Source organism: Phyllobates terribilis, unplaced genomic scaffold, assembly GCF_046119375.1.
Source record: "Phyllobates terribilis strain yellow unplaced genomic scaffold, ASM4611937v1 Scaffold_4__5_contigs__length_816908805, whole genome shotgun sequence".
In the NCBI taxonomy this organism is placed as follows: Eukaryota; Metazoa; Chordata; class Amphibia; order Anura; family Dendrobatidae; genus Phyllobates; species Phyllobates terribilis.
Window position 1 is genome coordinate 126,271,270 of NW_027362764.1, and position 23,513 is coordinate 126,294,782.

A 23,513-nucleotide genomic window follows, 5' to 3' on the forward strand; every position below is an offset into this window, starting at 1 on the left:
TAATGCCCCATGCAGGATGACACCCCCCTTTTAATGCCCTATGCAGGATGTCACCTCCCCCCCCCATATAATGCCCCTTGCAGGATGTCACTTCCCTGCTTTTCAATGCCCCATGCAGTATGTCAGACCACCCCCTCCCTTATAATGCCCCATGCAGGAGGTCACACCCCCCCCCCTCCTTATAATGCCCCATGCAGGATGTCAATTCCCCCCTCCCCCTCTTATAATGCCCCATGCAGGATGTCACACCCCCTCCCTTATAATGCCCCATGCAGGATGTCACGCCCCCCCCTCCCTTATAATGCCCCATGCAGGATGTCACTTACCCCCGTCCCCTCTTATAATGCCCCATGCAGGATGTCACTTCCCCCCTTCACCTCTTATAATGCCTCATGTAGGATGTCACCCCCCCACCCTCATATAATGCCCCCATGCAGGATGTCAATTCCCCCCTCCCCCTCCCCATATAATGCCCCATGCAGGATGTCAATTCCCCCTCCCCCTCTTATAATGCCCCATGCAGCATGTCACACCCCCTCCCTTATAATGCCCCATGCAGGACGTCACTTCCCCGCTTCCCCTCTTATAATGCACCATGCAGTATGTCACCCCCCCCCCCATATAATGCCCCATGCAGGATGTCACACCCCCCTCCCTTATAATGCCCCATGCAGGATGTCACCTCTCCCCCCATATAATGCCCCATGCAGGATGTCACCTCTCCCCCCATATAATGCCCCATGCAGGATGTCACCTCTCCCCCCATATAATGCCCCATGCAGGATGTAACACCCCCTCCCTTATAATGCCCCATGCAGGATCTCACTTCTCCCCCCATATAATGCCCCATGCAGGATGTCACCCCCCCTCATATAATGCCCCATGCAGGATGTCACCCCCCATATAATGCCCCATGCAGGATGTCACACCCACTCTCCCATCATATAATGCCCCATGCCCCCATACATAAAAAAAAAAAATCAAATACCTCACTTCTCACCTGATGCTGATCCAGACTCCAGCGTCGCCCGCGTCTTCCCGCTGTGACAGCTCAGGAGAGATCGCGCGCGGTGTAAAGACATCACCGCGCCCTCTGACCTGAGACGTTACAGTCAGAGGACGCGGAAGACGCTGCGGAGGCACGGGGAGGGGTAAGTATTGTGCCGGCGCCGTCACATGACCAGAGATGTCCCTGAGCTCAGTATGGGGCCGGGGGCCCATGCTGAGCGCAGGGACATCTCCGGTCATGTGACGGCTGGGGGTCCTGCGGGGAAGCCCCATGAGGAGACGCACAAGAGGGGGGCCCCAACGGGGCTCCGATTGGGCCCCGACCGGCTGGGCCCCATGCTGGAGTCAGGGCAGTCATGGAGCCCTGCTGGAGGCTGGAGGGGCCCCCTCTCCCTCAGGGGCCCCCGTTCAATGAACCGGCTGCACGGGCGGTAGGTCCGCCCCTGCATTATACTTTTCCTCTGATTGTTCCACTCCAGGTTTTGGCTAACAGATACTGATGTAAAATACTGACCAAATACTGAACGTGTGAACGTAGCCTTACCTGTCTTTTCTTGAGCTCCTCTCAGCTGATTTATGAGCCCAGCCCACAGCAAAGTTGAATGTGCAGCTAAACAAAAGAGCCTGTAGAAGCAAAACTGAACATTTTTTAAAGATGATTTTACAATATGCTTGTGTTTAAAAAAAAAAAAAAAATATCCCCCAAAAAGGTGGACTACCTCTTCTATAACTTTTATTATCATGGTCACAATTTGTATACTTGCCCATAGTATTAACTCTTTTGTTCAGCATTTGTTGTTTTTAGACACCTTGGTCTACAAAACTACAAACAACAAAATAACATTCAAGTTCATACATGTCCTAATGGTTTCTTGTTCACCTTTTATCCACATGTTCTTGTCATCTTGATCGACAGGTTACATATAATCAATTAGTAACGTTTATTTTCCTCACCCTCTTAGCTCATATTTCCTGCAGATCTAAGGCAGAGGACCTACATTAATTCCATAGGGGTATTTACCACTCCAAATATCTTTGTGAAGGAGGTGGAGTCCTACACATTTCATTCCTTACGTTGAAAGGGGTGACATTTCCACTGATAACTGATATCCGCAGCATCAATTTACAAATTTACATGCTATGAATCGAAAACCTGCTGCTTATCTATTGTAAGAAAATAGGTGAGAAAGCAGGTAGTGGTAGACACACACAGATTTGTGCTGCAGATCTACACAACTTTTTTTTTTTAACCTCACTACAGTGCTGGATTCACAGGCACACCGTTCAGTACTGGATCATGTCTTCCATGCTGTTGTGACTTATGCTGTGTATAGGAGGCATCATAGTAACTAGTCCTCTCCCACTAGCTCAGTGTCAACTAAGAATCAGATCTAGAGTCTGTGGAGGATTTTCCCATCATTTTCGTTACTCGCTTATATAGTTCTAATCTCACGAGCACTTTACAGACATTATCACTGGCTTCATTGGGGCTCACAATCTAAATTTCCCATCAATATGTTTTAGGAGTATAGGAGGAAACTGGAATACCTGGAGGAAATCCATGCAAACATGGGGTGAACATGCAAAGTCTTTGGTGGGATTTGAACCCAGGACCCCTGCATTGCAAGGCTATAGTGCTAACCACTGAGCCCCCGTGCTGCCCAGTGTGTGTACCCCCACTTGCTTGTACTACCAGTTCCATTTTAGGCTAAAGTGAGGTCGTGCTGTACCCCTGTATCTTGTATAGAAGGATATGACCGCCAACAAGTCATGGCACGCTCTGTATCAAGGAGCTGTGCTTCAAATCAAATGTTTGTGGCACTGGAGTTATGGGGCCTTTTACACCTCTGTGTCCTCCTGGAGCCGCCATCTGAGTCGGTGCTGCCGCTCAGCCCCACTGAAATTAAGTTTTTGTATGCCACATGGTTGAAATCGACGCGGTGTCGGGTTCTGCAGAAAACACTAATTATTAATAATTGTTGCCCTAGGTTTCATAAATGTGAAGCTCGTGTGTGACAGATTACAGGTGGCCTATAATTTGTGTCTGTTTTATTGCAGTTTGTCACAATATCTTAAAACCATTTTTCTGCCTTCACAGTTCTTTATCGCTCTTCACTGACCGCGTGCCAGAGAGTAAACCGAAGCATCAGGGAACCGCACACGGTCAGGGGGTCAACGCTGAGAAATTATAGGTGAGAATTATACATTAACTTACCTGAATCAGGAACCGATTCTCACTTATGCCATATGGAGGAAGCCACCTACGCTTATCCACTGTGTGCACTAAACACACCAACACTGCCAAAGCGTGCATTAAAGGGAATCTGACAGCAGGTTTATGCTATGCAATCTGATAGCAGCAGCAGTATGATGTTGGGAAAGAGACTCTGAGTCCAGCAATGTATCACTTAGTTTACTGGGTGCTGCAGTTTTATTATTATTATTTAGTTATATAGCACCATTGATTCCATGGTGCTGTACATGAGAAGGGGTTACATACCAAATACAGGTATCACTTACAGTAGCAAATAAACAATGATAGACTGGTACAGAGGGACGAGGACCCTGCCCTTGCAAGCTTACATGCTACAGTTGTGATAGAATCACAGTTTTCTCTGCTGCAGATCTAGCAGAGCTCAGGATGTTGAACCCTGTATAACCACACCCATACCACTGACTGACAGCTTTCTGTGTATGTTGTATATGTGTACACTGCTAATCAGTGATGGAGGCATGACTGGACCATGAAGTACATGGGCAGCTTGTCCTGTAGGGATAATCTCCTGCTGATAAAACACTGATTTCATTGAAACAAAAACACAGCCCAGTAAGTGATACATCGCTGGAATTAGAGTCTCTGCCCTTACACCATGCTGCTGTCAGATTAAATAGCAAAACCTTGCTTACAGATTCCTTTTAACCCTTCATGGTTAAAGGGTTATTTTAAAAGTCAGTGAGTGCAGGGACAAAACTCCAAAACTTTGTTTGCAATTTGCTATCTGGCTATGAAAAACCCTGCACGACACATGGAGGGCCGGTAGAGAGTGATAAGTCCCACACTACGTATAGAGGGCATGTTGAGAGTGGGAGACCACGCACTAAACACAGGGAGGGGAGGTAGAGAATCACAGACTCATCACTACACATGGAAAACAGGTACTGAGTGACAGACCCCGCAGTACACATGGAGGGTAGGTAAAGTGTGGCAGAGCCCTCACTACACATGGAGGGCTGGTAGAGAGGGACAAAATCTCTCACTATACATGGAGGGTAGGTACTGAGTGACAGACCCCTCACTACACATAGAGGGTAGGTGGAGAATGACAGGCCCCACACTACACATGGAAGACAGGTACTGAATGGCAATCTTCACACTAGTCATTGGGGGGCAGGTAGAGAGTGACAGACCCCACACTACACATGGAGGGTAGGTACAGAGTGACAGACCCCACACTACACATGGAGGGTAGGTACAGAGTGACAGACCCCACACTATACATGGAGGGTAGGTACAGAGTGACAGACCCCACACTACACATGAATGACCGGTACTAAGCGACAGACTTGACACTACACATGGAGGGCAGGTACAGAGTGACAGACCCCACACTACACATGAATGACCGGTACTAAGCGACAGACTTGACACTACACATGGAGGGTAGGTACAGAGTGAAAGACCCCACACTACACATAGAGGGTAGGTACAGAGTGACAGACCCCACACTAAACATGGAGGGTAGGTACAGAGTGAAAGACCCCACACTACACATAGAGGGTAGGTACAGAGTGACAGACCCCACACTAAACATGGAGGGTTGGTACAGAGTGACAGACCCCACACTACACATAGAGGGTAGGTACAGAGTGACAGACCCCACACTATATATGAATGACCGGTACTAAGCGACAGACTTGACACTACACATGGAGGGCAGGTACAGAGTGACAGACCCCACACTACACATGAATGACCGGTACTAAGCGACAGACTTGACACTACACATGGAGGGTAGGTACAGAGTGAAAGACCCCACACTACACATAGAGGGTAGGTACAGAGTGACAGACCCCACACTAAACATGGAGGGTAGGTACAGAGTGAAAGACCCCACACTACACATAGAGGGTAGGTACAGAGTGACAGACCCCACACTAAACATGGAGGGTTGGTACAGAGTGACAGACCCCACACTACACATAGAGGGTAGGTACAGAGTGACAGACCCCACACTACACATGGAGGGTAGGTACAGAGTGAAAGACCCCACACTACACATAGAGGGTAGGTACAGAGTGACAGACCCCACACTATATATGAATGACCGGTACTAAGCGACAGACTTGACACTACACATGGAGGGTAGGTACAAAGTGACAGACCCCACACTACACATGAATGACCGGTACTAAGCGACAGACTTGACACTACACATGGAGGGTAGGTACAGAGTGACAGACCCCACACTACACATGGAGGGTCGGTACAGAGTGACAGACCCCACACTACACATGGAGGGTAGGTACAGAGTGAAAGACCCCACACTACACATAGAGGGTAGGTACAGAGTGACAGACCCCACACTATATATGAATGACCGGTACTAAGCGACAGACTTGACACTACACATGGAGGGTAGGTACAGAGTGACAGACCCCACACTACACATGAATGACCGGTACTAAGCGACAGACTTGACACTACACATGGAGGGTCGGTACAGAGTGACAGACCCCACACTACACATGGAGGGTAGGTACAGAGTGAAAGACCCCACACTACACATAGAGGGTAGGTACAGAGTGACAGACCCCACACTAAACATGGAGGGTAGGTACAGAGTGAAAGACCCCACACTACACATAGAGGGTAGGTACAGAGTGACAGACCCCACACTAAACATGGAGGGTAGGTACAGAGTGAAAGACCCCACACTACACATAGAGGGTAGGTACAGAGTGACAGACCCCACACTAAACATGGAGGGTTGGTACAGAGTGACAGACCCCACACTACACATAGAGGGTAGGTACAGAGTGACAGACCCCACACTATATATGAATGACCGGTACTAAGCGACAGACTTGACACTACACATGGAGGGCAGGTACAGAGTGACAGACCCCACACTACACATGAATGACCGGTACTAAGCGACAGACTTGACACTACACATGGAGGGTAGGTACAGAGTGAAAGACCCCACACTACACATAGAGGGTAGGTACAGAGTGACAGACCCCACACTAAACATGGAGGGTTGGTACAGAGTGACAGACCCCACACTACACATAGAGGGTAGGTACAGAGTGACAGACCCCACACTATATATGAATGACCGGTACTAAGCGACAGACTTGACACTACACATGGAGGGCAGGTACAGAGTGACAGACCCCACACTACACATGAATGACCGGTACTAAGCGACAGACTTGACACTACACATGGAGGGTAGGTACAGAGTGAAAGACCCCACACTACACATAGAGGGTAGGTACAGAGTGACAGACCCCACACTAAACATGGAGGGTAGGTACAGAGTGAAAGACCCCACACTACACATAGAGGGTAGGTACAGAGTGACAGACCCCACACTAAACATGGAGGGTTGGTACAGAGTGACAGACCCCACACTACACATAGAGGGTAGGTACAGAGTGACAGACCCCACACTACACATGGAGGGTAGGTACAGAGTGAAAGACCCCACACTACACATAGAGGGTAGGTACAGAGTGACAGACCCCACACTATATATGAATGACCGGTACTAAGCGACAGACTTGACACTACACATGGAGGGTAGGTACAAAGTGACAGACCCCACACTACACATGAATGACCGGTACTAAGCGACAGACTTGACACTACACATGGAGGGTAGGTACAGAGTGACAGACCCCACACTACACATGGAGGGTCGGTACAGAGTGACAGACCCCACACTACACATGGAGGGTAGGTACAGAGTGAAAGACCCCACACTACACATAGAGGGTAGGTACAGAGTGACAGACCCCACACTATATATGAATGACCGGTACTAAGCGACAGACTTGACACTACACATGGAGGGTAGGTACAGAGTGACAGACCCCACACTACACATGAATGACCGGTACTAAGCGACAGACTTGACACTACACATGGAGGGTCGGTACAGAGTGACAGACCCCACACTACACATGGAGGGTAGGTACAGAGTGAAAGACCCCACACTACACATAGAGGGTAGGTACAGAGTGACAGACCCCACACTAAACATGGAGGGTAGGTACAGAGTGAAAGACCCCACACTACACATAGAGGGTAGGTACAGAGTGACAGACCCCACACTAAACATGGAGGGTAGGTACAGAGTGAAAGACCCCACACTACACATAGAGGGTAGGTACAGAGTGACAGACCCCACACTAAACATGGAGGGTTGGTACAGAGTGACAGACCCCACACTACACATAGAGGGTAGGTACAGAGTGACAGACCCCACACTATATATGAATGACCGGTACTAAGCGACAGACTTGACACTACACATGGAGGGCAGGTACAGAGTGACAGACCCCACACTACACATGAATGACCGGTACTAAGCGACAGACTTGACACTACACATGGAGGGTAGGTACAGAGTGAAAGACCCCACACTACACATAGAGGGTAGGTACAGAGTGACAGACCCCACACTAAACATGGAGGGTAGGTACAGAGTGAAAGACCCCACACTACACATAGAGGGTAGGTACAGAGTGACAGACCCCACACTAAACATGGAGGGTAGGTACAGAGTGAAAGACCCCACACTACACATAGAGGGTAGGTACAGAGTGACAGACCCCACACTAAACATGGAGGGTTGGTACAGAGTGACAGACCCCACACTACACATAGAGGGTAGGTACAGAGTGACAGACCCCACACTACACATGGAGGGTAGGTACAGAGTGAAAGACCCCACACTACACATAGAGGGTAGGTACAGAGTGACAGACCCCACACTATATATGAATGACCGGTACTAAGCGACAGACTTGACACTACACATGGAGGGTAGGTACAGAGTGACAGACCCCACACTACACATGAATGACCGGTACTAAGCGACAGACTTGACACTACACATGGAGGGTAGGTACAGAGTGACAGACCCCACACTACACATGGAGGGTCGGTACAGAGTGACAGACCCCACACTACACATGGAGGGTAGGTACAGAGTGAAAGACCCCACACTACACATAGAGGGTAGGTACAGAGTGACAGACCCCACACTATATATGAATGACCGGTACTAAGCGACAGACTTGACACTACACATGGAGGGTAGGTACAGAGTGACAGACCCCACACTACACATGAATGACCGGTACTAAGCGACAGACTTGACACTACACATGGAGGGTCGGTACAGAGTGACAGACCCCACACTACACATGGAGGGTCGGTACAGAGTGACAGACCCCACACTATACATGGAGGGTCGGTACAGAGTGACAGACCCCACACTACACATAGAGGGTAGGTACAGAGTGACAGACCCCACACTAAACATGGAGGGTAGGTACAGAGTGACAGACCCCACACTACACATGAATGACAGGTACTAAGTGACAGACCCCACACTACACATGGAGGGTAGGTACAGAGTGACAGACCCCACACTACACATGGAGGGTAGGTACAGAGTGACAGACCCCACACTAAACATGGAGGGTAGGTACAGAGTGACAGACCCCACACTACACATGAATGACAGGTACTAAGTGACGGACTTGACACTACACATGGAGGGTAGGTACAGAGTGACAGACCCCACACTACACATGGTATTCCGAATGTGAGTGGGAAGTCACGTGAGTGCATTATGCAATTTCCATACTTGCAGTCACATGACAAATAGACTACGTCATCTTCTCTGAATAGAAGAAAATTGAGAAAAGCTGGCTGTCTAGTCGGCACGTGACTGCAAGTATGCAAATTGTATCATGCACTCATGTGACTGCCCACTGGTGTTGGGTATTATCATAATGTGTGCACTTACATAGTGATAATAGTTTTATTTTTATCAATTAAGAAAATGCAAAGTGAATAAACAAAAGAGAAATGTAGATCAAATCAATGTTTGGTGGGGCTCTTTTCCTTCAAAACGGAATCAACGCCTCAATTCTTCTAGGTACACTTGTCACTTGCACACAGTTTTTGAATTAACTTGGGAGGAAGGTTGTTCCAAACATCTTGGGAACTAACCACAGATCTTTTGCAAATCTTTCTGTCTCTTCATATACAGTAATCCCAGACAGCCTCAATGATGTTGATTTGGCTTCCACAGAGCCCTGATCTCATCACTTCCAGGACTCCATGTTCTTCTTTACTCTGAAGATAGTTCTTAATGACATTGGCAGTATATTTGGGGTCGTTGACCTGCTGAGGAATAAATTTAGAGCCAAGCAGATGCCTCCCTCATGGTATTGTAAGTATCAGCCTGTATTTCTCAGCATTGAGGACAACAAGAAATGGGCAATGTCAAGACTGTAGACGCAATGGTCGGCCTAGGAAACTTAGTGCAGCAGATGAAAAACACATCATGTATATTTCCCTTCAAAATCAGAAGATTTCCAGCAGTGACATCAGCTCAGAATTGGCAGCAACCAATGGTATCCAGATACATCCATCTACTGTTTGGGGAAGTCTAGCTAGAAGTGGTCTTCATGGAGGGTATATGACCAAAAAAAACCAGACAACTATACACAAAAGCATAGGAACATGGGTGCAAAAAAAATGTCAGCAGGTTCTCTGGGCTGATGAGTCAAAATGTGAAATATTTTGCTGTAACAGAAGGCTGTTTATTCGCCAAAGGGTTGGAGAATGGTACAATAATGAGTGTCAGTGAATGGAGTTGGGGATTTGGTCAGGAATAATAGTGTCCTCAATGCTGAGAAATACAGGTAGATACATTTCCAGCAGTAACATAAGGAAGGCGTCTGATTTGTCTCCAAATTTATTCTGGAGCAGGACAATGACTTCAAACATACAGACAATGTCTTAAAGGAAACCAAATACTATTAACCTGCAGATATGGGATTACCCTGCAGGTTAGCAGCACTCCAAAGCTGTGCGGCTAAGGAAATCCTAGAGGTGGGATGGCGCGGCTTTGTTCCTCCGGCTTTCCGTTATATAGGTGCGGTCAGCACAGCTTCAGTCACCGCTTAGTACACATTAAGCAGCAGTTGTAGCACGCCCTGGCATATTGACTGATAGCTGTCTCTACAGCGTATCACTGCAGAGACAGTCAGTCAGTGCCGGGAAGTGCTTACAACTGCCGCTTAATATGTACTGACCGGTGACTGTGCTGCGCCAACTGCGCCTATTTAACTGAAAGCTGAAGGATAAAGTTCATTTTCTCCCAGTAGCTGGGCTATCAGTACGGCGGCCGCACAGCTTTGGAGCGCTTTTAACCTGCAGAGTAACCCCGTATCTATAGGTTAGTAATGTTTCTGTGTAAGGAAGAACTAGGAGTCCTGGAAGTGATGATACGGCCTCAACATAGCCCTGATCTCATCATCATTGAGTCTGTTTGGCGTTACTTGACGAGACAGAAGGATTTACCATCTTACACCCCTCCGCTGCACCTTGTTTCCCGCCCACCGTCAGGAGCAATCAGTGCATTAGTGTTAGCCCGCAGTGGCCTCACTGTGCCGATGCGATCCTCCATTATCACATTACACTGACATGTGAGAAGCAGGAAGGAAGCTCTGCACAGGAAAGGAGGGCACATGGCTGCAGGAGATCTGCTGGATGTCACTTCAGAATAAAGCCTTTGGCTAGGCCCCCTGGTTCATGTCATCCTTTAACTTAAACAAACTGGAACACAACTGGTTAATGATTTACTGTATTGTAGTGGCCCACAGTCCAGGACGGCGGACGGACAGAGGAATCTGCCTGCGCTGGCTGTAAGGATCCTGTCCCATGGACTCTGCTGCATATTACCTGGGGCTTGACCTCAGCACTCAACAGGTAATAGGCATCTTCAGTGTTATATCATACGAGCCAGACTGATGTAGCCAAGCGATGTGTAGCCTTGGCCCGATGGACTGTGGACTGCACATACATTTACTGAGTTGTCACAGTGCACAGACAGCCACACACATTCAACTCTGCTGCATCTGTTACCTGCATACCCAGCGTAACGCACTATACGAAACTTCTGTACAAAGTGCGGGATTAGGGAAAACTGCAGCTCCAGAGGTTTTTTAATACTTTTTACCTGTACTACAATATCTATGTGAATATGGCCTCATTCACACTTACTTATAACTTTGATCCAGAATACACTACCTAACACTCAACCATACTGAGCACTGTAGTGTAGTCGCACCGCTGCCCGCACATAAGATAAAGGTTGTCAGAAATGGCTCATTTTGATTATTTGGCCAACCATCGTTTACAGGCTGTAAGCAAACGATGGCAGGAATCCTGATGTGATCTATCAGGTTGGATTTTTTGTGGCTTTTGTCAGATACAAATACAACTATATATTGTGATCTGACAGAATTTGGCTGATCAGTTATCACTTTGCACAAGTCAGCTTGTATATTTTCTCCAACCCCCTCCCATCAAATCTGCTAGTTTAAGCTGACATGATGATGGTCAGATCGTTCTTACCATTGATCGGACAGAAGATCCATCAACAGCATTTTGGCGGATCATAGTGTGTTGTGTATGGCCAGCTTTACAGTCTGTAAGAATATGTGCACATCATGCCTTTTTCAGGTGGATTCTGCCTGAAAAAGTGCTAAAAAATACCAAAAAGAATGAACATAATGCACAGCAATGGCAAAACAACTTGTGCACATGCTCCGTCTTTCTTCACTTCTTTTTACCTCTTCAGTTTAGCTGGGTAGCAGCTAAAAGAAGTGACCTGTCCATTCTTCAGACAGCTTTCGCTTGGAAGCCACCACTATGGTTTATATGTGGAATAAAAAGTAAAAACACTGGCGTCAAAAAAGACATTTCAGAAAAAAACACAGCTTTCCTTAAAAGTCTTTTGCTTAAAAATGATGCGAGTAAGCAGGTGCCTAAAAGACAATGGTCAAAACACAGCATTTATGATGAAGCAAGGACTGCGGTGTGATGTGAACAGTTGTATAAAATGACATTGACTCCGTATTCTGCACTTGATCCACACAGGCCTAACATGGATCCAAAAAAATTCTAATTAACAGAAAATTGGACAGTTGCTTGTTTTCATAAGGACAATTCAGTTCTGCTCATCAAAGATGGAAATAGCCCTTTAAGAGGCAGCTCTTGCGGTTTTCAGCTGCTTTATGGTCTGCAGCCCAGCCTAAGGGCTCGCTCACACTGGCTTATGTTCTCTCCTGCGAGGAAACTGCGCCGATTATGTTAATGAAACTCGACTCAAACTTTGTCAGTGTTTGAGCCGAGTGTCACCTTAGTGCGATACGATTCTCATGTGAGAATCGTATCATAGGTGCGGACAAGTCTCTGTGAGCGTACATCGGACTGCACTCGGATGACATCTGAGTGCAGTCTGATGTTTCACACACACACCCATAGACTTGTATGAGTGCACATAATCCGAATATCGGAGCTACTCGCAGCATGCTGTGATGCCGAATCAGCATCAGAAATAATCGCAGATCTGCACTGCCCTATAATATAACATTGGGCCGAGTGCTGTCCAATAAAACATCGCATAGCACTCGGACGTGTTATACAGCAGTGTCAGCGAGCACTAAGCGTGTGAACCGCTATGATATAACCATATTTCATGCTTCATTTACCTGCTGCAATACACGGACCGGTCACTGATCTCCTGAGCCGAACTAATATCCTCATATATGTTTATGACTCTGCTTATTGGGTTAGGAGACCTGTGGCCTTTCCGTGCAAGGCGATCTATATACGGAGCACAACATTGCTCATCTGAAAGTGGCCTAAGCATGTTGGGTTGGGGTGCAAAGGTTAACCTCACTGCTCCCTTTACAGCTGCGGTTTACTAAAATAGTACAAAAAAGAGACTCCATTAATTTTCCTGAAACTTCCAGACAGCCAGGAACTGCCAAAACGGGTTTAGAATAAATCAGCCGACCATGATGACCCTCCCTGTACTGATGAAGTAGATACTGCGCTTCTGCACCTGGCTGCCATATGCAGCAAGACAAGGGAGCTAACCTGTTTGCTAGGTCTGATTTTCTAGCCTACATTATAAGGTGACATAATTTATGTATACAGTACATAGCTGGTAATTATTTTCACAGCGTACACTATGTGCACTGTATGGTAGTATAATTGAAGCACACTGTATGGTGGCAATATTCATTTACTTTATACCAAAGGCGCTTAGGCTATGTTCACACAACATGTTTTGTTTTGGCGTCAATTTTCTGCTGTAAAACCTGATCTCTCAAGGGAGGTTTGTTCAGGATTTTTCTTGCAGTTTTGGTGCGTTTTTTTCAGCATTTTTTTTTTCACTGTCCTTCTGTCTCTATGCATGTACATAAAGTTCAGTGAAAAAAAAACAAAAAGTTACCTGCATTTTTTCAACATTTTTTTTCACCACCTTGCTATGGGTGAAAAAACGCTGAAAGAAGTGACATGCTCTATTTTTCAAAAAACATGCAAAACACTGAGCTAAAAAAAACATGATATGTGAACAGAGAATTCTGGTTTCTCATAGACTTTGCTGGTACTGCAAAATGCAGCTGAAAATTTGCATAAAAAACTGCATCAAGAAAAGTTGAAAAAACCATGATGTGTGAAGATAGCCTTAGGGTCCGTGCCCATGATGCGTTTTTCAAGCGTTTTTGCTGCGGAATTTTTGCAGCGTAAACGCTTGGGAAACGCTTGGCAATCCTTCCCCCATGGTCCCCAATGTAAATCCGCAATTTCAATGCCCATGCTGCAGAATTTTCCACAGCGTCTTTGATGTGCGGAAAATTCCGCAGCATGTCCATTATTTGTACGTTTACTCATGCGGAATTGCCTTCTACAATGCATTAGAAACCGCATGGCAATGCTGCATGCGTGTGTAACGGTGTGTGTGCTCGACACATCCATACCTGTGATCTCACCCCTTGTTAAAATTCTGTGTACACCCCATGTGAATAGTCGACAGATCTGACATATGGTATTACTGGTGTCGAACAGTTTATAAATTAGACTTCATCCCCAACCTAAGAATTTTTGGATATAAGCCCCAAAAAAATAATATGCAAAAAAGAAATGCAAATGTATGCCAACTCTGCAGCCATTTTAAAGGATGAATGTGGCGAATATATTTTTTCCCTATGCACCATGTTATCTTTCTTGTGTTTTCCTTAGTTTTTTTTTGCTATTACTGTTACTTTCCTATTGACTGTTCCAACATATTTCAATGGGATTTTACTTGCTGACACAAATGTGTTGCAGTCAGTCTTTGTAGGTCTTGACTGAGAAAACGTCAAATAATAAAGTACAAATAGAAATGTAAACAAATCTGAATTGTGAAATGTAAATTGGAGTCTATTTGCTCGTTATTGAAAGCATGTCATAAAGAATAATACATTTGTGGCCGTTAATACACTTTTGTTTTTTTGTTTTATTTTTATCCTACAGTTAAAGGTTATTGCAGTCAATGAACAATTGCTGGTCGTCTATGAGGACAATGTTCACTTTGATAAAGATCTTCCAGAATTTGGGTGAGAGAAGCTTCTTATTTGACGATCAGGAACTGTAAAATGATATTTTTTGGATAAAAAGTTGACAGATTAGCTAAAGAGGTTGTCTGGGACTTTAACATTGATGGCCTTTCCTTTGGATAGGCCGGGGTGCAGAACCCGGCACCCCCAGATCAGCTGTTCCCGGTGTCAGCGGCATCCAGAACTGCTCATTTACGGAGCTGAAAGCTAAAAGAAATGGACAGAGGTCCTAATTTTAGCAAAAACAACAAAAACAAAAAGACCCTCCTACTATATACAACACTTTATTGAAATTACCATAAAAAGGGGGACTTAATATATTAATAAATTAATAGAGTTACAGGGGAGAAAAGGACAGTGGGCCTGACCCTATAAAGGCCTCCTATACTGCCACTGCCTTGCAGTGGAGGTTGGCACTCTAGTGTTGCAATGTGGCGCCACCGCTCCTCGTCGGCTTTCTCTCCTGACCCTATTGAACCTTACTCATAAAAAAATGTGACAAGTGAAGATAGTGAGAATAATAGGAGTATTATCAATAATTCACGTCGCACAAAAATGGCCATCAAAAAAGGTAAAAGTATCAGTTACAATGCAATGAATCAAGTTTTCTTGATGCTATCAAGTTCACAACTGCCCATTCCATGGTGACCATAGGCCAAAATGTATTTAAAGAAGTCTAGTTTGTTGCTGCAAAGACCATGTGGCGGCAGTGGACTTATTCTGTAACCTGGACTGTGCAGTCCTTTCGCATCATAGTGTATCTATACTTTAAAGAATAACTAAACTGTTTTATTTATTTAATTATTGATCAGTCTTTGCAAAATGTTGAACCTTTGTAATTTTGTGCATTACCTTATCATGCTTCCTTTTCTCTCTGACTTCCTGCTGAAAGGGCTGTTTCATCTGCCTTGTTTATGCATTTACAGTAGCTGTTTTGAACTGCAGGTCTATCAAGTATCTCTACTCCTGCATGAGCGTCTCTGCTGCCCTCTTCTATGTTCGGACATGATTTATAAACACACAGGAGTAGAGATATTTCAGAAATCTGCAGTTCAAACCATCTACTCTAACTGCATGAACAAGGCAGATGAAACAGTCCTTTCAGCGGGGTGTCTGAGGGAAAAGGAAGCAAGATAAGGTATGGGAGCTAATTACCAAGAAAAAACTGATCAATAATTAAAAGAAAGAAAAAAAAAATAGTTTAGTTGCTCTGCTTTCAGCATTTGACCATACGTGTACACTGAAAGTAGGACTAATGCTCCATTGTGGCAAAAATGGAAGCTGGCATATTTAGGCGGGCTGCGCTGCGGGACTGTAGAACCTTGGAATTCCAAAACGGTTCTTATTAATGCTAACATGTTTCTGCACTGAACCAGCACCTTTCTCAGGTGAGCAGGGTGCAACAACTGGAGGCTTTAAATAGTACAAAATGGCTGTAAAAAGCATAAGAAACGCCCTTGCAGCAATGTAGCAGAGCCTTATGGAACAGCACAGCTAAAAGTGCCAGGAAGCTCACCTGTAGCAATATAACAGAGCTCGGCTCTGCTTTTTGGAGCCATTATCTCCTATTTAAAGCCTCCGGTTGTTGTATCCTGCTCACTTGGTTTTTATACCTTGAGAAAGGCGCCGGTCTGGCAGAGAAACGTGTTGGTATTAATAAAAACCGTTGGCATCCCAAGGCTCTTCATTCCCCATATGTGGCAGCTTCCATTTTTACCATTATGCCTCTGGAAGAGCTTTTTCCTCCGGCCACGGGGCAGCAGCAGCGACTTTCCACGCTTTTATAGGAGTTGTGCCTGCACACAACACCTTTAGGTGAGTGCTACCATTGCTTCTATCTATCCTTTACCATGCGGTGATTGCCCTATTTAGTGTGCGTCTCTGTCGCTCTCCAGAGCTTCTTAATGCTCCATTGGGTCAGACGTCCATGAATGACTACGGACTGACTATTTGGCTGTGAAAACTGACTATGAACACTGATCAGTGTTGTCAAAAAAGTGGTACCAATTGCCAGAAATAATAATGGCATTCAATTACTTAGATTCCCAAGGCTATCCTTTGCTATTGCCTACTAAGGCCACGTGGCCTACACGAATGGATAAACCCTCTATGTTTGGTGGGACCAGCCACCCATCTGATGTGTATGGAAGTATCCCGATTCTCCCTCAACAGATGATGAAAGGTGAAAAAGGGATTTAGCAGTTTATTGAAGATGCCCAATCCTTTTACAATCGGTGGAGGCTCAAGGGGCTTTTTTCCCTCTTCACATTGAAAAACATGAACGCTTAATATTGACGTGTATCAGTGAGTTGTGAGCAATAGTCCTTGTTCAGGCGACACTGACGATCGTATATCATTATCTGAGTATGGACCGCAACTTCAGGACTGACCGCGAATCTCCTGACCCAAACTCAACAGATTCATAGGCATATATGATACTGTTGAGTTTGGATCGGGAGACCCGCAGTAAGTACTGAAGTTGCCATCCATACTTGGACGCTGGTATATTGTGTCTCTAAGCACAGACAGCCACCTCATGCTCTCTCCTGCTCCCACCTGCTAACATTTTCCCTGCTCCTCCTCACTGCTGGTGATATCTCTCCAAATCCTGGTCCTCCTCACCACATCCCCACAGTCACTTCCACCTCCTATCCACGATCTGTCACAAACTCTCGCAACCTCTCTAACCTTATTAACATTCACCCAGCCCCCACTTCCCCAGTCGCACTAACAGGAGCTCTATGGAACGCTCGCTTCGTCTGCAACAAACTTTCCTACATTCATGATCTTCTCATTACTAACAAACTTTCCTTCCTCGCCATCACCGAAACCTGGCTCACCCCTTCTGACACAGCTTCTCCAGCTGCACTCTCATAGGGTGAATTCCACCTTTCCCACACCCCCCGCCCCAGCAGCAAACATGGAGGAGGAGTAGGCTTTCTCCTGTCTGATTCCTGTGCCTTCACCCAAATGCCACTACCGCCCTCCATTACTCTCCCCTCTTTTCAGGTGCACTGTGTGCGTATCTACTCCCCCTCCAACCTCCTACTGGCTGTCATTTACCGTCCCCCAGGGACAACCACCACCTTTCTCGACCATTTCACCACCTGGCTACTTCACTTCCTTTCCACTGACATCCCCGCTATCATCATGGGCGACTTCAACATCCCCATTGACACTTCCCACTCATCTGTCTCTAAGCCTCTATCCCTCACTTCCTCCTTCGGCGTGGCTCAGTGGTCTTCCACAGCCACTCACTGGACCTCATCTTCACCCACCTCTGTTCCTTACCTAACCTCTCTAAAGGCCCCGTCACACTAAGCGATGCAGCAGCGATCCCGACAACGATACGACCTGTCAGGGATCGTTGCTGCATCGCTAATACATCGCTGGTGAGCTGTCAAACAGGCAGGCTCACCAGCGATCAGGGGAGCAACGATATCGTGGAAAGAATCGTTCCACGATGTCCTGCTCCCGTTACCAGCCTGCTGCAAGCAGGAGCAGGCTGGTAACTATGGTAAACATCGGGTTACTAAGTGCGCGTGTGCCCCTAGTAACCCGCTGTTTACCATGGATACCACTCTGCTACCGTGCGCTGGAGCCTCCGCTCACAGTAGCAGAGTGGTATCTATGGTAAACAGCGGGTTACTAAGTGCGCGCGTGCCCCTAGTAACCCGATGTTTACCATGGTTACCAGCCAGATCGTTGGTCCCGCTGGTCACACACAGCGATGTGTGCTGGCCAGCGGGAGGCCAACGACCAAAAAATGGTCCAGGACACTTTGCAACGATCAGCGACCTCACAGCAGGGGCCTGATCGTTGCAAAGTGTCACACATAGCGACATCGCTGGTGAGGTCGCTGGTGAGTCACCAAAACCGTGACACAGCAGCGATCTCGCTAGCGATATCGCTTAGTGTGACGGGGCCTTAACTCGCCTCTCCCTCTATCTGACCACAACCTACTTACATTCTCTTCCCTCTCCTCTCCAGGTCCACAAATCCCACTCCACAAACTTACACATCCTCGCAGAAATCTCAAACACCTTGACCTACACTCACTCTCTGAATCCCTCCTCCCTCTTACAAACATAAGTTCTTTACACGATGCTGACGTTGCTGCTGATTTATATAACACCACAACAGCTGCAGCTCTCGATTCTGTCGCCCCTCTCACACACACCAAAGCTCACACAATCAATAGGCAACCCTGACACACCAACCGGACTAAAGAACTGCGACGGGCCTCCAGGGTTGCTGAGCGGAGATGGAAAAGGTCCGCTCCAACGAGCCCTTCATCGCATTCAAACAATCCCTCACCATTTTCAAGTCCACACTCACTGCAGCAAAACAAACTTACTTCTTATCTCACATATCCTCCCTGTCTCACAACCCAAAACAGCTATTTAACACTTTCAATTCTCTCCTCCATGCCTCCTCCCTCTCCTCTCATCTCAGCTGAAGACTTTGCCTCATTCTTCAAGCAGAAGATTGACTCCCTCTTACTACAGACTCTCTATTCTCTTGGCATCACAGACTTGGCCCTATCTTGGATCTCTTCATACCTAACAGACTGGACATTCAACGTCTCCCACTCACACACCACCTCCTCATCTCGCCCCCTATCTGTCGGTGTCCCCCAAGGTTCAGTCCTAGGGCCCCTGCTCTTCTCTATCTACACCTTTGGCCTGGGACAGCTCATAGAGTCTCACGGCTTTCTGTATCATCTCTATGCTGATGACACACGGATCTACCTCTCTGGACCCGATATCAACTCCTTACTAACCAGAATCCCACAATGTCCACTATTTCATCCTTCTTCTCTGCCAGATTTCTAAAGCTTAACATGGATAAAACTGAATTCATCATCTTTCCCCCACCTCACTCAACCCCCACAACTGACCAATCCAGCAAAGTTAATGACTGCCCACTCTCCCCAGTAACACAAGCTCGCTGCCTCAGTGTAACCCTTGACACTGATCTCTCCTTCAAACCATATATCCAAGCCCTTTCCACTTCCTGCCAACCTGCCGACTCCAACTCAGAAATATCTCCCGGATCCGAACATTCCTCAGCAAAGACTCCTCAAAAACACTAGTGCACTCCCTCATCATCTCCCGCCTCGACTACTGCAACCTTCTGCTCTGTGGCCTCCCTTCTAACACTCTCGCACCCCTCCAATCTATCCTAAACTCTGCTGCCCAACTAATCCACCTGTCCCCCCGCTATTCCCCGGCCTCTCCTCTCTGTCAATCCCTTCACTAGCTCCCCATTGCCAAGAGACTCCAGTTCAAGACCCTAACCTTGGCATACAAAGCCATCCACAACCTGTCTCCCCCATACATCTGTGACCTAGTCTCCCGGTACTTACCTGCACGCAACCTCTGATCCTCACAAGATCTCCTTCTCTACTCCCCTCTTATCTCCCCTTCCCACAATCATATACAAGATTTCTCCCGTGCATCCCCCATACTCTGGAACTCTCTACCCCAACACATCAGACTCTCGCCTACCGTGAAAATCTTGAAAAGGAACTTGAAGACCCACTTCTTCCGACAAGCGTACAACCTGCAGTAACCCTCGCTCCACCATACCGCTGCACGACCAGCTCTGCCCTCACCTACTGTATCCTCACCCATCCCTCGTAGATTGTGAGCCCTCGCGGGCAGGGTCCTCTCTCCTCCTGTACCAGTCACTGCCTCGTTTTGTTCAAGATTATTTTAAGTGTATTTGCTATGTATACCCCTTTTCACATGTAAATTGCCATGGAATAAATGGCGCTATTATTATTATTATAATAATATATGAACGTCTGAATTTGGCCTTAGATTCAGACTTTCGTCAATCAGATGTTTATGGCATCTGACTTTGCTTGGCAGGTCACAGCTAATATTACTGTTTGATGGGTGCTAGTATATTGTATAGCGCTATATTTTGTTACTTTTATATATTAGTGAACACACCGTCTTGTAGTTTCTATCCAGGTCTGGAATAAAATGTCAAGCGTGGGAATTGCTGACTTCATTTACTGCTGTAATCACTAAGGCCGTGTGTAAAGATAATGCAGACAAACCATCATTCATATTTGTCATGTAACTAATGTAAGCCAAAGGTTGTAAGCAAATAATCGTGCAGAAAATGGTGTTAGTGGGAAATGGCCTACAGACGCGTCCCAGATAAAGAAGAGAAAGTTCCCAGAGATTTCATGTGCAGCATTTTCAGTTGCACTAGACAGACAAGCTGAATACTTTGTTTTTAAGCCTCACACAATTTATCTCAAATGGATTCTTATATATTTTTTTAAGACCTTTTATGTGACCACACTGTGTGACACATTAATTAAAGGGAATCTGTCAGCAGATTTTTGCTATGTAATCTTAGGACATTATGAGGTAATGGATGAGACACTGATTTCAGCGATGTGCCACTTATCAGGCTGTGTGCTATTGTTTACTTACAATGAAGGTTTTAACACTAGTACATTATCACTGCTGTGACCATCTGCCTCCTGTCAAGTTGTCTGACCACGCCCCCTTCTGCGATAAGCAGCTCACTGTCAATAGACAATGTACACAGAAAGCTGTGGTGTGGGTGGGGGAAGCTTTACCAGATCTGCTGCGTTCTACTGTACATCTAAGAACTCAGATTGTGTCACAACTGCGGCACCCAGTAAATGACACATCGCTGGAATCAGGGTCTCTTTTCCTACATTATGTTGCTCTCAGATGAGGTAGCAAAAACCTGCTGACAGATTCCCTTTAAGATTTGTATCTGAAACCATCTCTTGTTAAATTAAAATGCACCAAATGTATCAATGTCCTGTATCTTAATCAATTCTGTGCTATTCTTGGGCGATCCATTAGATACTGTATCTGCACTCTTAGCACAGATTTGCCATTCTCTGTTCATTGAAGACACTTGCAGGTAACATGCAGACCACGACCCCTCCAAATTACCAACACTTTTTAAAATGTTAATGAATGCAGAGTAAACAGTTTTGGTAGTTCTCTTCAAAATCTAACTCCAATTGGTTCATACCTTTCTCCCCTTATAATACCTATAATCTAAGACATTATGATGAATAAAGCATTCCTTCCTGCAGAGTTATCCTATGTACAGAAGTGCTATCATATTCACTGCTTCTCATCAGTCAAATGCTGACCCTTGCGCACAATATGGCGAGGTTCAGTGGAATAATCCATCTTTAGCAGTTGTCTGATTGTCTCTTTATTTACAGAACACAAGGTGGTGTTCATGTCCATAGTGACAAGTTGACAGTAACATCCCCAGTCTTAATGTGGCTTATGGTAAGTTTATAATTTTGTTGTGGTTATATTTTCTGGTGAGAAGAATAATAAAATTTAAGGCTGAGAACGCACTTGCATTGGGAGTCCCGTTTTTCTGTTCCATTATAGGAACAAGCGGCACCAGATGGACCCAATTAACTATAATGAGGCTGCCCTTCTACGAGAAAAAAAAATAGCCAAGTATGTTTAGCAGAGGTTTTAACAAAAAATGTGTGAATCTATCCAAAAATGTAAAAAACATTACTGTGAAGCTCTGAGTTTGTGGGTTGTAATAATCACTTAGGCAGTTTAACAATGCAACTATTTTTTATTCCTTATGTTCATGGTATTACCGCAACTCTAGGTAGATGGCCAAAATACAATGCCCCCAGTCCACAAGATCCCAATCTGGGGCCGGTGGTTCCACTGCCCCCGTACCAGGCGATACCCACTGCCTCCCAACTTTTGGTTGGCCCACAGCTTTTGTATCTCCCACCGGTATAGTCTGTAGTCACAGTCCATGCTCCTACAGATGACGGATACCATGACCGTAGCACGTATATCCAACTCCAGCCAGAAACAACCTCTCCATTCCCTCGTCAGTGTCTTCAATATCCCAAGCCACCCACCAGAATTAAGCTCGGCCCCTGGGAAACATTCGCCCCAAAACTAACTGTGCATTGGTGGAGGTATTTTCCTGAGGCCGAGCCTCATCACCTGGGACTTCATGTGAAACCCCCTGTGGTGACAGCTCCACTGGGTCTACTATCCCCATCCACATAATGGGACTAGTGACCGGGAGAACAATGGCTTGAGGCTCCTGAGACACTAACAAGAGTAATGGAATGATTGCTTTACCTGATTACCAATCTGGTCTTGCGTATACATAAGATCCAGCCTGCATGTCTCCCTCTGCTTGCTGTCACTGAATGGAAACATCGATTCCTGAGGCTGAACACTTTCCAGGAGAGATGTGTTCACCTTCAAATGACGAGCAAGCAAATCTCTAATAAAACACAACAATATGATTGATGTAACCAGCGATCCGTGCTGGAAAAAGTCTGCATCCCTTATACCTGTGGACTCCGCTCTGCATCCATTGGTCCAGTAGTCTTTATCCCGTGGCCAGCTCTTCACAATTACATAAATAAATTCATGGAGGCTGCAGTCTGAGCACCAAAGGACGGTTGCCAGAAACTTGAACCTTGATCCACTTTCCAGTACAACAGAGAAAAGAAGAAGTTGCAGAAACTCCTTAATATCTAGTGAAAAAATTAACAATTCTCAGTCACTTTCAGTACAACATTTTAGCTGTAAATGGGCCATTTTCAAGCCAAAAAGGTCCAGTGTTTAGTGTAGAAACAATGTTCTGAGTATCAGTCGCTACTGGTCGTAGCATCTAAGGGGGTTGATGCAGTAGTGCTGTGTCACTGTGGCTTCCTGTTGCCCCTGATATATAGCACAGCAGTGATCACTGGGCTCAGCAGCACTGTCTGGCACTGAAGAGTTAAGTTTGCGTTG

The 23,513-nt window shown here is 46.0% G+C and overlaps 1 protein-coding gene across 4 annotated transcripts in view; it reads left to right on the forward strand.

Annotated features, from left to right (window-relative positions):
* The window catches only part of XYLB (xylulokinase), a 452,351-nt gene that overhangs the window by 74,876 nt on the left and 353,962 nt on the right, over positions 1 to 23,513 (forward strand). For 2 of the 4 annotated variants that reach the window (XM_073677727.1, XM_073677730.1), the window contains 4 exons: positions 3,107 to 3,200; positions 10,911 to 11,026; positions 14,627 to 14,709; positions 21,944 to 22,013. In XM_073677727.1, the coding sequence (XP_073533828.1) occupies positions 10,979 to 11,026; positions 14,627 to 14,709; positions 21,944 to 22,013 (201 nt within the window). In that variant the 5' untranslated portion in view covers positions 3,107 to 3,200; positions 10,911 to 10,978. Of the gene's footprint in view, positions 1 to 3,106; positions 3,201 to 10,324; positions 10,494 to 10,702; positions 11,027 to 14,626; positions 14,710 to 21,943; positions 22,014 to 23,513 lie in introns of those variants that run through there. The other 2 variants (XM_073677731.1, XM_073677728.1) reach the window with 2 other exon arrangements.